Source organism: Pelecanus crispus, chromosome 3 (assembly GCF_030463565.1).
Source record: "Pelecanus crispus isolate bPelCri1 chromosome 3, bPelCri1.pri, whole genome shotgun sequence".
NCBI classification, from domain to species: Eukaryota; Metazoa; Chordata; class Aves; order Pelecaniformes; family Pelecanidae; genus Pelecanus; species Pelecanus crispus.
The window spans coordinates 6,467,384-6,483,551 of record NC_134645.1 but is presented as its reverse complement, the minus strand read 5'-3'; the positions used below and the strand labels follow the sequence as shown (position 1 = coordinate 6,483,551).

Genomic DNA, 16,168 nt, shown 5'->3' with positions numbered 1-16,168 from the left:
GGTATGTTTGGAGGGTCTGTCTGCAGCTGAACTGTAGACACCAGCATCAGGGTTTACAAGCAGGACCTGGCCATCCTAGGGAAACACCGAGGTTGCCAGTAAAAATACCTCTCCCACCACACAGAATAAATACTGTAAGTGGCAAAACAAGTTTTTCACATTCCATCTTATTTCTATCCTTTAAATGTGCTCAAATGGCCCAGAGTAATGCCTGCAGAAATGTGGTTTTCAGAGGTGGTCCCTCCAGCTCATGCAGATAGCGCTGGCTAGGGAATGATGCTTTGGTCCACATTGGACCGTGTAGACAAGTCCAGCCCTGCACTAAGGCTGTAAGTGCATCGTTTTGCTCCTCTGCCTTGGAGGGGTGGTAATCAGTTACCTGCTGATCATGTCCCTCGTTTAAAAGATCCCTGACATCCCCAAAGGAGTTTGTGCTACCAGTCCCCCACTCCTGCAGATACTCAGAGGCAGGCTTGTACCTACACCTGCACAGTCCCACTGAGCTCTTCCCTGGAGTAGTGTCGGAGTTTGCTGTCTGCAGGGTAGAGATCTAAGGATGTTGTTCAGAAATCCTTCGTCATCTGAGTAAGCTTTGTTCGTGCCACAGTTGACATTGATTTGAGTTGGTCTGCTCACATGAGAAAGGATTTACTTTACCTGGGCCTGCAGCAATAATAGACAATAATATAGATTACTGACTTCCGTGGGTAAAACTGGTTTTCTCTAATATAATTAGTAAAAGAATGTTTTTAAATGTTGTTTGCATCAGCATTGTGATTTTAAGTAGTATTTAGGGTTGGAGTAATACTAGCGTTGGAGGCAAGCTTTAGTTTTATTAATGAGAGCTTACATGGGCGAGCAGAACTTTGCAATATGCTAAGTAAAGATGGAGGGTAAATTTAGAGTTCATGGTCTACGTCTGCTGAGGCAGACTGGCCTGCTGTAGAGCTCAAGAAACACATTAACCTGTAGGTCTACATGTAAAAGGGGCAAACTCTCAGTGTCAGCATTTCAGAAATGGAATCTGGTCTCCTCTGGGAATACCAGACTGGGACTACTCTCCAGGTAGTGCTGTATAACCTGAAACGAGCCAGGAATTAGATCCTGAGCAAGGACACTCGTAATCAGGTTCTTTTTTTAACATGGAAGTTAGTCCCTGAAGACACATTTATAGCAAACTGTTCCAATAACTCCTTGTGCTTGCTTGCCTGCCCTGATAAATGAGCCACGCTCCCAAATTTCTGCTGGGAGGTGGAGGGCTCTGGCTCTGTTGCTGCTAACGTGGCTGTTGTTTCTTTCCCGTTTGTTTAGCCAAGCTTTTTGCCTCCAAAGCTTGCCCTGCACTGACCCGTAAGATCTCTGAGGCCAGAAGCAGGATTTTGGGCAGGCGGAGGTGGTGCTCCGGGGTGGCTGCTGCGGCGGTAGAATCCTTCTGGTTCCTGTACAATGGCACTGATCCCCCAGAGCAAAGCATGGAAAAGAAATGGTAAAGTGTAAGCAGTAAATGCTTTCCCCAGTAAACTTGTGGAAAGGCTGAATGTGTTTTACTTCAGTCAAATGGTCCAGAGAGCTCTCACTTGGCTCAGCTGAGGAAGCTGATGGAGTAAACACCCCGGGAGATTTCATATTTCCATGGACTGGCCAAACCTCCAGTAGTGCTACTGAAGTCTCTTGGATATAACATTGCATTGATGTTAGAAAATTTCGTCGGTGGCTGGCAGTGGGAACACTAGGTGGCAGCAAGAAATCCTGGAAATTCATCTCCCTGCCTGTCAAAAGCGGACCCAGGCAGCAGAAGTAATGAGAAATCTGCTTGGGCATCCTGATGACATTTGTTCAAGGTAGACATTTTAGCCCACTTTGTAACAGGTCTGCGGAGGGGATTTCCATATAAAATTGGTCATGTAGCACTTGCGCTACACGTCAGCATTAGGGCAATGTTTGCTACTTCCATTTCCGTTTAACCGTGCAATGAGAATCGTTCATTAACTACACATTCTGCACCTCTCCATGATACATTTATTCCTAGGTCTGCTCTAATGAACTCGTTTTGGTCCATTGTAGTCCAGAACAGAAACCATACTGGTTATAGTCCCATAAAATTATATTCTATATTATAACCAAAAAGCCAAGTTTATTCAATCCCAGCAGAGTCTGAGTCATAAAGAGTAGTAGGATCAGGGGGAAAATAATGTTGCCAAGCAGCTTGCTTACCTGTGGAGCCAAAGCTCCGGGTGTAAATGTGTTTTTTTCTATCTCCTGCTCTGACATGATTAGATCTGGGCTTTGGTGGCTCTCTAGGAATTTGAAAGTGCTTTGCTGCTCTTTCTTTCTTGTCTTCCCCTTCACGCAGGATCCAATTACACTAGACAAGTGCTGTATATTATGGGGGAACAACGCTGACTTGCCTGCGGAGATTTTTAAATGCCTTTTCTGTTGTCTGTGGGATGAACTGTGCGGGCCAGGGGAAAAAAAAAGGGCATTTCAGATACAGGTCTTTGGAGAGAGAAAAGTGAACAGAAGAGAAGCATTTAGGATGAGCATTTCTGCTTTTTAATTGCCAAGATCAGATCCAACAGGCTTTAGTTAGCTACAAGGATCACACAGTTAAAAGAATAGCAAGAGATTATGAATTTTACTGAATTTTACAGTTTTATAGTCTGAACAAGACAGTAATTGCTATCTGTGTCCTAATTTGCATTTAATAATTCCCACAGAGCACAGCGCAAGTGAAGATGCTTACTGCTAAGACTTATGCTTTCATATGGAGTAGCACTTTCCAGCAGTGTAGGGATACAGAGGCATAGAAAACTGGTTTAAACACACTAGCTTTTACAAACCACCCCAGGAAAATGCTCTGGGGAAGGAGATCGGGTCTGACTCCCATCCCACACCCCGGGCTGGGGGAAGCAGCCCCATTTCTCTTGCCAGCAGTGGCTGCACGGCCCTTCTTCTTCCTGACTTTCCATGCTGTCCGGGGGGGTTGGAAGAAGGGGAGAGAGCAGCACTTGTCAGGCAGATTAATTTATTAAGCATGTTAGGACCAATCTGCCGCTGGGGACAGAGTGCACTTGGCGGCAGCGCAGCCCAGCAAATCGAATCAAATCGAGATTACCCTAGAAATGTTTCAGCGGTTTCTTGTAAATGAGATACTGTGGTGCTGTGCTGGGCATTGCCCCTGCGAGTTACTCTGCTGCGGAGCATCCTCTGAAATCTTCTGCCTCGGTTTGTTCCCGTCGAGAAGGTGTTTGATTTGCACTTCTTGTTTACAAGAGTGCATAATTAAAACATCAGCTCAGGAAGCTGTTCATGTCTTTCCTCTCACCCACCTTGTAAATTTGACCTAACCATTAGATCTCTGCACGGGGGCACTCTTTGCTCTATGTCCACGTTTGCAGGTTCAAATCGCTCAGTGGGAGTTAGTACCACTTAGGGCATTCTTATTGCTGCACTTCCCATTTAATAGCTGCCCTTGAAAAGGAAAACTAATGTACTTCCTTGGAAGAAAGAATACTGCCATTTACAGTGCATGTGAAATTATTTTGTGTTTTTATTTTGCTAATACAAATTCTTAAATTCTCTGAAATCAAAGAGTGACATTTTAGAAGGTGAAGGAGCCCATAATACTCAGAGACATCAATCAGATTAAAAAGCACACCTTACGAGTGTGTGGCCAGGAATGCACAGTTTTAGTGAAGTACCTTGAAACTTCCTCGCTGTTTTTAAGGCTGTGGGACTGAGGCATTTTTTGGCATGGCATCGGCTGCAGGGTGATTTCTCCTGCTGTACCTTGACGGTCCCTTCCCTGCCAGCATGGCCAGCGCACCGCGCACGTCATCCCACCCTTCCTCAGTGCGTTAATCCCAAATAACGCAGGGCTGTGATTGCAGTGACCGTCTCGACCCTGAGCGGTACTTTGCTGGGCTCGTGGGAGATGAGCCCCATCGATCTGCGAAACACCGGCTGCGCGGCACTTGGGACTGATGCACTCATCAGCATCTTCTTCCGCTCGCTGCCTTCGCCTAATGATTTATGAAGTGGGAAGGTAATTCACAACCCTGCGCCGCGGCTTGCAGAGCACAAGGAGCTTCTCGAGCTGGCCTTTGTACGCTCTGAAACAGAAATGTTGACTTTGTCTTCGAGCATCTGCCGTATGTAAAGCCTACTTTGCTGTGGCAAGTCACAGCAAAAAGTAATACAGTTTAAATTGTTCCTTCTAAATTATCATACTGTCAAAATCCTCATTTTAATTAAAAGTAGGGAGATGACCGCAACTGCAGCAGAGTGACCCAGGAGCCTCTGCCCTCCTTAGCAAGTGCCCCACTGCCAGATCTGTCAGATGAAGGCAATTACTTCCCTAGCATAAAATTTTATCACACTGGAATTTACTTAAGTATTTCAGAAAGCTCAATCAAACTGCAGCCAGAAATCTTTCACTGAGAAAAAAAGTGCCAGGATCATTAATTGGGTTAATGCTCCATCGACCTTGCATTTGTTAAGGGACATGTTTAGGGCACGAGGGGAACCTCATCCAGGGAAATGTCATCTGAGCTACAAAGACACTGTGGTGTGATTTTATGAATCACAGACTGTCCCTCTCGTCAGGCTTTTTTTAATTGGCGTTGGTCGAGAGCAAACTGTATTCTCCATGGCGGCAGTCAGTACCCCTGTACTATGGTGGCCATTACAAAAAACATACGTGGTGGTGAGCGAGACTGAAATGATGGGGCACTGTCTTTTACACCACCCACCCTACTGCAGGGCTCCCCTCCCCATGAAAATCCCACATCAACGCCTTTCCGGCCCCTAGAATAAAATCTGCAATGGTGTCATGCGCCTTGGTTGTAGAAAGACTTTTTTTTTAAATGTGTATCAGCCCTGGGAAGATTCACACGATGTTGTGCCCCACCAGTTCCCAGCCCGAATCACGTGTAGATGTAAAATCCTGACTCGGTGCCATTGAAGCAGTGTCAGTGGGCACCTTGGCATTGGCACCGCGTGGGAGACCCAGGGCTCCCGTGAAGCGTAGCAGTAGGTTATCAAAGCTGAAGTGTTTGGGGAGGTGGTGGTTGAGTGTTTGTTTACTGCTTGCGATTTCTCATGCCTTTGTTGAGAAAAACGGGTTTTTATTTTCCTCACACCTCCCCCACATAAAAAGCTGGAAAAATAACAGTCCAGGCTGCAAATATTAGATGTAAGGACAACTGGCAGAGACAACGTTAAGGATGATGACGATTGTCTTGCGGCTGCAGAGAGAAAACTCTACAGCCATTTGGGGTAGCCCCAGGCACCTGTAGGGTCCTCTTGGTATCTCACCTCCCTGCGGTTTCTCCACTGGTGCGAGCGCTTGCACCAAGTGCAAAGCGATGGGCAGCAGAGTCAGTTTACACCTGGATTAAGATGCATTTTTGCAATGCGTTTTACTTCGGAAGTGGTGATGCCAGAACTGAAAGAGGCATCAGAATCGCCAGCACCCCTTGCTCCATCTCCTGTTCCCTGCACCTGCATCGTGGCGGAGGATGAAGAGCTGCAGCGCAGGAGACGTCGTTCTCATGTCTCTCCCGTAGCACATCAGTAATCCAGGCACAAACCAGTTCGCAAGCCCAGATTTATGAGGTACCAGTTAGAGACACTGGAGCTTCATTGCTTTATATTAACTGCCCTTAATTCTGTCATTTTTATTTGGACATAAACCTGTTTGAGTCACATGCAGCCCTGCCTGCGGCAAACTTTGGTCCTGGAGCTGTGACGTGTCACCAGTTTCCAGTCTGCTCCTGTCTTGGCGTTACAAGACTGAAAAACAGAGTTGTGTTTCTTGGAGGGAAGGATTTCTGTCATCTGGCCCAAACGTCGCCAGCTGTGCTTTGTGTTTTTTAGCTGCCTCTGAAGTCAGCCCAGTTGGAAAGCCCTGGGGTGCGCCGCTGCAGGGTTCCCCCGTAACCGCCGCGGGATGCTGTGTGGGGCAGAAGCCACGCCAGCGGCTGCTGGACCACAGCTATACCTCAGTAAATCTTACTGAATTTGCTTTACAGCTTCCTTGGGGGGGAAAAAGAAAATTCGGCTAGCACAGAGGCACTGGCAGCTGACGTGGCTTTGAAAGGGGGAGAGTAAGATATCTGGTGTTGCTGGTGTTCATCAGCAGGGCTGGGCACAGGCTTTCCGAGTCAGCGCTCTTTTTCTTCTGCCAGAAAATGTTAGTTTGACAAAAGAGGAAAGTTTGACATTGATGGATGGATTTTTATCCAGAATGTGGGCAAAAAACCAGTCTTCGGTGTGGTTTGATACAGCTTTTTGGCTTAGCAGATCCACTCTGTGCGCTGTTGGGCTGAAACAATTGCCATCAGCCTTAGGAAGACGCAGCGCTACTGAGGCCAGTTAAAATTCCCACAGTTAATGTTTTTGCAGAGTTTCATTTTGTGGGATGTTTTGCTTTTTCATTCTGTCTTGGAGAATTTTGAAGTGTCCTACGTCCTATGAAATAGAAATTCTGTGGTTTTGAGATTTCTCCATTCCTCTCCCTGCGAAGTGCTTGTATAACTCATCAGTAATAAGTACGCTAACTTTCTCACTCAAACTAAAACTTTTAAGTCACATTTCACTCTTGTGGTGTCTGAGAGACGCAGAATAATTATTTTTGACATTTAATATTCTCTGATAGCATTTGAAATTGCATATAACAACCGTGTGTGTATTTAAAAAAAAAAGGGGGGAAAAGTTACTAGAATGTAGATATTTCAGGGGAATTTTAAAACTAAATGTTTTGTTAAAAGTTATTATATTTTAAAATGTCAAAAGAATTACTGGTGAATGTGATTATAATGAAATGTTGCCCTTGTTGTTATGGCAACTAACTTTTAAAACTGCTGTGAAGGGTGACAAATTACACAGTGCCGTTTTGGTTAGCCTTTTTTAATAGTTCTCCATCATTTTACTTTTGAGGAATTTTAAACAGCTGGCACTAGTGTTGTTGTTAAGCATATTACACTTCTCTCAGACCTTTAGCTGTACCTTTATTTTGATCCGTCGAGTAATATATATTTTTCAGGCTGAGTAAATTTCATTTCTGCATCATCAGTGGAGATCATCATCATCTACACCTTTCAATAATTAACATCTGGCCATGCCAGCTTTTTCCCAGCTTCTCTCCTGTCCTCTGCTGTTGCCAGTATCAGGTTAATTAACGTGATAGCAGTGGATGTATGCACCTGAAGGCTGCGTATTACCAAGCTCGGCTCTCTGCTGCGCAGTGACTTTGCTGTGCAGCAGCAAAAAAAATTCAGTGATGCCGATGTGCGCTCAGAAATGTGACTGCAGCGTAGACGGGTGTATTTCACAGGTCTCCGCATAGCTGGTTTGCAGCAGCAGGAACCTGGCGACGACGGCTCATCTGACTTGTTCGGTCCAGCCCCTATGGACAAGCCCCACCAAAACGTGCTGCAGAGCTCAGCCCCGGGCAGGCATGGCGTTTTATCAAGTAGCATTTGCAGAAGCAAGCAGGAGATATTTTTGTACAGGTGGATGCACAGGAAGGAGTCTCTGGGACCCATCCCTTCTCCAAAGGAGAAATTGTGAGAATGGTTTACTTTTTCACTCCACTGAATTTAGGAGAGAGACAAGTGCACAGTCCTGGAGTAAGACAGCCATTGGCTATCCCAGCATTATGCTCCCCCAAATTCAGCATCTCTAGCCCGATATTAAGGAAACCAGAAGTGGGGAGGGGGGCAGACTTCACACAGAAGAGGAGATTCAGCCTCTCTGAGGGGGGTGTTTCTGAACTGATGTTGCCCGCAGTGACCTTCTCCCCTTGGAAAGCGCGGTGTTACCTGCGGCGAGGTGTTGGTGCGGGTATCGGTTGCCTCTTGTGTCGTAACACAAAAAAGAAACTGTACGCTTTACTGCTATTAATATCCATCAGGAGGTGAAAAACTTGTCGCGTGATAGTGGGTGAACAGAGTCAAACCTGCTTTTGTGTGTCCAGTGATGTTGGCTCAGCTCTGGTGATGATCACACCCCAGACATGGCACATCCTGCAGCACCCCTGGGCTCATCTCTGGGGGCTTCTGCCCTCCCAGCTAGCAAAACACAGAGGTGCACTTGGCTGAGTTTTACTTTGGGGGTTTTCATTTATATTCAGTTTCTCCTGTGCATGGGAAAGGTCCCGTCTAAGAGCTGTCCCAAACAGGAATTTCTGGATCTCCTGGAAAGGGATTAGAGGAATTCGTGAGAGAGGATCATGGCTCGCATGCTTAGACACTTCATGGCAAGGGACAGGTGACATTGGTCTCATGCTCCTGATTTTGCTGGGTGACTCTGTGGTGTAAAGTGCATTTTTGGCCCAGGGAGCAGAGACCCATACCTCCTCGCCCAGCTGAGGCGTCCAACATGGCTGAAATTTGCAGAACTCATTCCTCTAGGAGGGAACTGTGGGATACCAGAAACGATTAATTTTTTTATTATTATTATTTTTATGGGGAGAATGAGAATATATGGCATTGGGAAGGAATTCATAACAGAATGATATAAACTCTGAGGCTTCCAGGTGTAAACCAAGCTCTAAATTACAGGCTTCAGGAAGAAATGTTCTGACATACTTTCCTGTCTGTTGTATATTCCTTGTGACTAGCTCGGAGCAATAGCCATTTTGTAGACAGGCTGTAGATCAAAACTGGAGCAGATCCCGTAGGACACTACTGGAGGGTGCAGAGTGATAAATGAGATCTCTTACCATCCAGCACCGTTTCTCGCCACGTATCTGATAAGTTTCTGTTGCAAAAGGCATGTTTCCAGGGTAATGCTGTATGGCACAAGCGCCCTAAACTTCCCACTTAGGTTAATGTTTTATATTACCATGGAGAAATGAGGTGTTTGGTTGGTGCAGTTCACTGGTGCCTGCCCATCCGTCTGGCTGTATCTGCTCGTTGCCTGCCGAGGTCAGGAGGCAGCTGCCCAAATGCAGCACTTATTTCTAATTCGCACAATTTGTATCATCTCCAGTTCTGTCTTAGGATGAAGTTTGGTGATCCCACACCCAGAAGCTGGGTTTTGGCACCGCCCAGGTCTCAGAGTTCAAAGTAGCAAATATATCCAATTACCTCCCTTGTGGTACAACCATACAGACATAGCGTAGACGTGGTTATGAAGAGGACCCTGCACCAGTGGTGGGAGCAGATGGCACCCAAAGGGAGAGAGCCCTGGGGCGGCCGCTGGTGAGGAGCAGGTCTGCCGGCTGCATGGAGAGGTCACCCAGCGCTAAGGCCACTGTTCCAACACCGAAGGGACAAGTCGCCAACTTCCTAACCCTGGGACTTTTGGGAAGTGCAATGTATGGATGAGTTCCCCAAGGCGCTTGCATCTACATTAGGTGGGGGGAAGTGCAGAGGAGAGGGATGTGACTTCAGCACAGACCCAATCCTTAATTCTGTCTCCAAACCCCTTTTGCCAAAAAATAGACAGGGCTTGTGCGCTTTCTTTTAAACGTGGTCTTTTATCTAATGTCCGAGGCTGATGCACAAGCTCATCTCCTGCGGATGGCAATGCAGCATTGGTTGGGCACTTCTGCCTTGAGCATGGAAGCACAGCCTGCCATGATGCCATCCATCATCAGGTGGGGGAAAGAGGGGATGGAGGTACAGAAACGTTTTTCAGTCCTTTCTGATGAAGCTTCCCCATTCAGGTGTAATTAAGCATTCACTGGAGCACAGCAGGATCGCAAGGATGGCTCCGACACCATCATTTGGAAAAGCGACTCAGAGGTTAGAACTTATCCTCAAGTGAATATTCAATGGAGAAAAACCTTAAGTGAAACAGTGGGCCCGCTTACTCGAAAACAGCTGGCCTGCGTCCCAGCTGAGCTCCCCAGTCGCTGGGCTTTCAGCTGCCATTGCTTTTTCTCCCGGGCAGCATATTTACTTACCCATGTAAAGTCAGCCATTGGAGACCATGAACAGGTCTTTATCTCTCATCTCCCGTCTTCCCCTTTGAGCCTGGTGCTTGTGTCAGCCCTCAAGACGGCAGCTCAGACTTAAAATTTAGCTTCACAAACAAGGGAGAAGAGCCCACCTCATGCTGGCCCCGGGCTGCTGGGAAAAGCAGGTTTTTGCTGCACGCTTGCAGCCATCTCCAGGAGTTTTGAGGGTCTCCAGCTCTTCTGAGGTCCTCTAAGGACTGTGCTTGGTCTGAGATCTCACAGACTCTTCTCCTGGTGAGAATAGATCAAATGCAGACCCCTGACATCTCTTAAACCCTTGGCTGCAGCTATAAAACTGTGTTACTTAACAAGGAAAGCCGGAGTTTTCCTTCTGATGTGATGACAAAGATCAGTTTTTCCCCCCAAGGTAGTGCTGTTCACATTTGCTTACGCTGAGGAGTAAAACGTGATGTCATGAACACAGCTTCAAATGCTCTGAATGTCTTGCAACACAAGAAGATACATTATTGACACGTGGATCACTTCCACTTAGATTACTTTGACCAGCTGTGCTTTATGCACCTTTTCTTAAGAAAAGAATTTATTTTCAGATATGCATAAGCTGTGCTTTTAGTTTATGTATAGTGCAGATGAGGGGAGAAGCTAGCTAGAAGCAAAATCAGAGTTTCAATTGGCTGTTTATAAGGGTGACATTTCCTTAAAAGACCTTTTTTTTTTTTTGCCCTGCACATCATAGGGATTTTAAATCCTCATCGACTTCTGAAAACAGCTCCGGAGGACAAAGGATGATATATTCTTAACGAGTGTGTAAAGTATAGTAGTTTTAAAGACAATAAATGCAAGGTCGTATTAGGGCAAAACAGTTAATTACCCACTTCATTACTGTCAAGGTTAATACAGTATTTGAGCGCAGAAGCTGTTTTTCATCTCCTTTTGGAAACAAGGCAAGACAGCATTTCTTACAGACAGATCCATTATAGCTTATCGCCGGAGGACAGACCGCTACAGAAACGCCGTGAAGGATGTCTACTGTCACCGGGCTCCAGAGCAAACGCCAAACCTGTCCAGAGAGCAATGGAAATGAAATGAGAGCTACAGCATCAGAGTACTGCGCTTTAATTCACAGAGATTGCGCCCCATTGATTTTAATGTATGACGGTAACGGTAGCATAAAATTCACCGGCACTCCTTCATCTGTTGTAACATTGATCCCTCCCAAATTGCACAGTGCGCTGAAAAACGTCCTTTAATAAACACAGGGTATCGACTGTAGCAAGTCCCAGCTTTCCGTGGTGAACCCAGTGAAAGCTGCACCTGCGGTAGGGCTCGATCTCCATTTTCCACGTGTGCCGGGGTGTTGTACAGGTTTCCATTACATGATCTCAATAGAAAGAAACAAAGGCCTCATAAATCTTACCCATCAACCTTTGTGAATAACGCTTTGCTTTTAACTGTCTGCTTTACCTGCAGCTACTTTGAATATTCCTTCCGTTTAAAAATCTGGAGACTAGTAAGTGGTTAAAAAAAATCAGGAGAAAAATCTATATAACTAGATATAGAGCATATACAAAAAAAGAATTCCCTCCTTATATGGAAACGTGAGGGGTTTTTTTCGGTTTATAAAGCCTTTAACATTGCTAAAACTGGTCTAGTTCCTATGAAACTAATTACCAGCAAAACTGCATTTATATCACTTTCAATGTAGCCTTTTGCTGTTACATTTTCTTTCAAGGCTTTTGTTTTACTTTTCAAGTTAGAGCTAGAATTTCCCATCTTTTGTGATTCCTGCCGTGGTATTTCAGTCCCAGGAGGTTTTCGCTCTGCTCACCGGTGCAGTGCACAGCCTGGTGATGCAGTAACTGGAGTCTACATTCCCAAACTGAGTCCCCCACATCAGCAATTCGGTCTTTCCACTGAAGTCATACCTTTGAACCTGGCTATTTCTGGCCCTGGTGCTAATGTTAGGATTTCGGGTTTGGGAATTTGGGCCGTGGTTGTGGCACTTCTCAATCTCTGGCTTTTTTCTGCAAATACCGCGCTTCCCAGGAAAGGTGCAGGTGCTGGCGAGCCCCCGGGACACGCTTTCTCTGTAGTAAATAACTTCAGGACAGGTTAACAGGGCACAACATGTGTTTCATTCTTTATAACATCTTCTTTGATTTTATTTTTTAATTTTTGAGCTCTGTGGGCATCCTTACAGAGCAATTACTCTTACTACTCTTATAGAATGATACCTGCTTTGGGGTATTAATGTGGTTTTTAAGCCTAGTAAATTGTTCTGCCCACCCGGGAGGCACCCACTGTATTTCAGATTTGTGTGTAAACATCTTTAAGTTCTATTCAGGTAGCAAGATACTTGACAATACAGCATATTTCACAGGGTTTCGGTGAAACAATTCCTAAACTATCTGCTCTCAGAACATGGTTCTTTGAATAGGAATAATGCGAGAGGTTTCCTTGGCAAAAATCGAGCTTGCATAGGCTGTCTGATTTAGCCAGAGGGGCATCTCACCAAGATGGACGTCCTTTCACAAAAGTCCTAAATTTAAAAAAAAAGCCAAAGCAAATAGAAATATTGTTGTTGTATTAATAATAAATAATTGTAATAATTGATAATATTAATAATTGTTATTAATGGTAATAAAGCGATGACTATTCTGTAGAAAATGTGCCTCTGGGATAGGTAAGTTTTATCCTCTCTTTGCACGGGCCCTTTTAATTTACTCGTAGAGAGGAGCCTGAAGCAAATAGGAATTACAGGCATCACCCTTGCAAGTCCGTGTTTGCCCTTAACTTCATTGGTTGGGATGAGACAGCACTGAGGTCCCAGAGCTAACCAAGACTGCTTCATCAGGCTGGGGCTTCGGTGGCAAGTGCTTTTTTTGGAAAATCGGAGTTTCCTACAAGACCACTTAATTACTATTAGTACTTTTTTTAAATCCTGATAATCAAAAAGGTGGCTCCCAAGCACGCACCTGTCTGCAGAAAATCCCTAAACTGCAGGCTTTTGTCATCAATGAATTCCCTAACACATAAACCCTCAGCTGCATTCTTCTAAATCTTCCTTCTGAAGGTATCTAAAAATCCTGCTTCCAGAGAGCATCTGCTTGGAGGAGCAGAGGGAAAACTCCTCTTTGCTATAACCGAGGAGTCTGCTCTGTCCCAGGGGCTCCCTCCGGCTCCGAGGTCTTTCTGTGCAGGCACAACGCGGGTCGCTCCAGGAAACCTCTCCTTTGTGAAGGCCAGTCCCGCGGAGGGTATTAAATTGGCATGTTACTCCTTGGCATGCATTTGCGCAGGGGAAATGGGGGGGCAGTTGGGTATTTCAATCTTGTTTTCAATTATAAGCATTTCATTGTCGAATGTTGCTGGTTTATTATGTGATAATTAAATATGAATGATCATGCAGTCATCCTGCCAAAGAGGCTGTAGCCGAATGAAACCAATTCCTCTCGTCTTGCTGAATGGCTTTGGAGGTGAAAGGAGTGATCTATTTGCTGTCCCTTATTTTTGCTGTCCTATTGTTTCAGTATCACTAGCTTCAAAATAGCAAACTAGGCAAGTAATTACGGACATAAATCAGAGCAGGGATCAGTGTGAGGTCAGCACGGCTTTGCTTGTAGCCCGGCTTTTCTCAGCTTCCTTTTGCTGAATAACAGAGAAGTACGTTGCTGTTCATTTTGTGCAAAACTGATTGTATTAGCGATGAAATGCATATTTTGACAAAGTTTGAGCCCCTGTGTGCTTTTGAGCAGCCTAACCGTGCCTGGAGTGGAGCCTCCTCTGTTGGCATTGCAAAGAGTGAAGGTCCAGTGGCCAGGCTGGATGCCACAGTCGGCATCCGAGATGCCACGGTCGGTGTTCGATACGCCCCGGTCGGCATCCGATACGCCACGGTCAGCATGCAACATAGGCAGGCTGCAACTCCCAGAGGGACATCTCCTTGGGATGACCACAGCGACTCGCCTTAAAAACTCGGCAAGTTAAATAAGATACAGCTGTAGATACTCAGCCGAAGCGAATCAGCAAAGCAAATGTGCTTTCAGTAGAGCCACACTGATTTATGGCCCTGGCCCTTAATCTGTACATCTTATTCTTGCGGAGTGTTTATAAACGTGAGGCGGCGCTCAATGGGAGTCAACTGCTGAAAAATTCGATGCAACCATGTGTTACAGTCTTCAGATGATGCTAGCTAAAACTAGTCAGTCTTTCCTGAAGGAGAGCTGTAACTGAGCCTCCCATCCTACCAGGAGCAGCAGTGTTTTGGACAGAAAGGAGTAGGGATGGGCAGGAGGTTGTGGGCAGTCAACAGGAGCAAGTTCGTGTCTGTGGTGCTCCTACACATTTGTCACCCATGGCTGGGGGATCTGTAGAGGACTTTGCAATATTAGGATGTAAACAGGGCCACCACCGCTGCCAACACCTGGCTTCCGTGATGTGGATGTCCCGAAGCCGTCATTGTGCGCAGTGGTTTGCTGGATGCTGTGTATTGTGAGAAGGAGATGTAGTTAAGTATTTTTGCCTCTTCCCCAAGTGTCTGTTATGCTAAGTTAACTAAGACGCAATCCCCAATGATAATTCTGCTACCTAGGAACAAACTGTATTGTAAAAAAAAAGCAAACAAACCCAAACCCAGTGCCTACTAAACTATATGCTACTTTCCATTCCAGGGTTTTTTTTAAAATGACATGTAGAAGTGACCACTGAATGATTTTCTTGTAGCTGAATCTGTAAATTAGATTCAGCCCCCCAGTTTGGCTTGATGTAGACAACTGAATTATAACAAATAAAAACTAAGTAGTGGTTTTTAAACGTCCCTGCTCTTGGCTGCTGAATACCCACTTCTTAAACTGGGCTTTTTAAGATTGTCTTGGGATTGCATGCCAAATCTCAGCTTATGATGCACACTGAATTTAACTGCTCTTTGTTTATTCATTTCTGCCTGTCCTATTGTAAGTATTTATTGAGATTTTTTTTCCTAGCAATGGATTATTCTGAGGGATGTGAGTGAAGAACATAACACATCGCTATGGGTATTTCTGGGTGAATCAAAGACTTCTTTTCTTTCCAGTGGGTTTCTTGGTCAGTAAATGAAAATCAGTATTTAATCAAAGCAATTTTTTATCCCCAGACTATTGTTAGAGGAAATAAGCCTCGAAAGGATACTTCAATCAACGGCCTGCTGGAAGAGTTTGACAATATCTCGGTGACACGATCCAATTCCCTGCGGAAGGAAAGTCCTCCCACCCACCACCAAGGAAACGCAAACCATGTGCCAAGGCACCAGGAGGAAAATGGTTATATCACGTATTCCCAGTACTCCAGTGAGTCAGACACTACAACAGACTATGTCGTGGAAAAATATCAAGACAAGACTCTTTATGGGGAAGACTTAGACAGGTACTACAAGGGGAGCTATGCTGCCAAGCAGAATGGGCACATGATGAGGGTGACTTCCCGGGACATCTATTATCCGGAAGTGACGCCCCTGCAGTCAGACCTCTCCAGGTTCCTCCCAGATTACCATGCGCACCTGGAGGCAAAGCCCAAACCGCTGGAATACGGTGGCCTAAAGCTGGAGTATCAGCGGATCCCCAGCGGATCCTCCCTGGACTATAGAGATCCCTTTCCTTACACCCCGTCCCGAGCATCGGTGCAAAGTGAGTGCCCCAAGGAGAGGCTGGAGTACAGCGACGGCGACTGGGGACATGGCCTGGGCAAGGACGACTACGACAAGAGGCCGAAGTCGTCCTACGTGGACCCAGCGAGCCCTCAGCCAGCGATGAGGCAGCGATCCAGGTCGGGCTCTGGTCTGCAGGAGCCGGCCATGCCCTACGGAGCAAGCGCTTTTAAAGCACACCAGCAAGGACACTCCTACAGCTCCTACACCTACCCCCGCTTGTCTGAAACCGCAGCAGGCATCCCCAAGGTAACGTGACATCCCTGGTGACGGTGCTGCCAGGGCAGGGATCAACCTCTCCAAAATGGGAGCACAAAAAATTAAGCGTGTGCAAAAAAATTAAGGGCAAGGAGCCATGCTTGGGCACACGATGCTGAACGCGGCCAGTACGGTCCCCAGGAGCTGCGTGGCTGCTGCTTGGCGGGTGTGAAAACCCACCTGCTTTACTCGGGTATCTGAAAATGGATGTCAGGGACCAGAGGGTTTAAGATCTTTATTAAGAGGCAGGTTTGGAGATGCCCAGCTTCCGGGGGTTTTACTTGGGATTCCCAATAACCCCA

The 16,168-nt window shown here is 45.9% G+C and overlaps 1 protein-coding gene across 1 annotated transcript in view; it reads left to right on the top strand.

The window, feature by feature from the left end:
- PAK5 (p21 (RAC1) activated kinase 5) overlaps positions 1 to 16,168 on the top strand; it is a 44,591-nt gene that overhangs the window by 12,276 nt on the left and 16,147 nt on the right. The window contains exon 3 of the mRNA XM_009478990.2: positions 15,060 to 15,857. Within this exon, the coding sequence (XP_009477265.1) occupies positions 15,060 to 15,857 (798 nt within the window). The remainder of the gene's footprint in view (positions 1 to 15,059; positions 15,858 to 16,168) is intronic.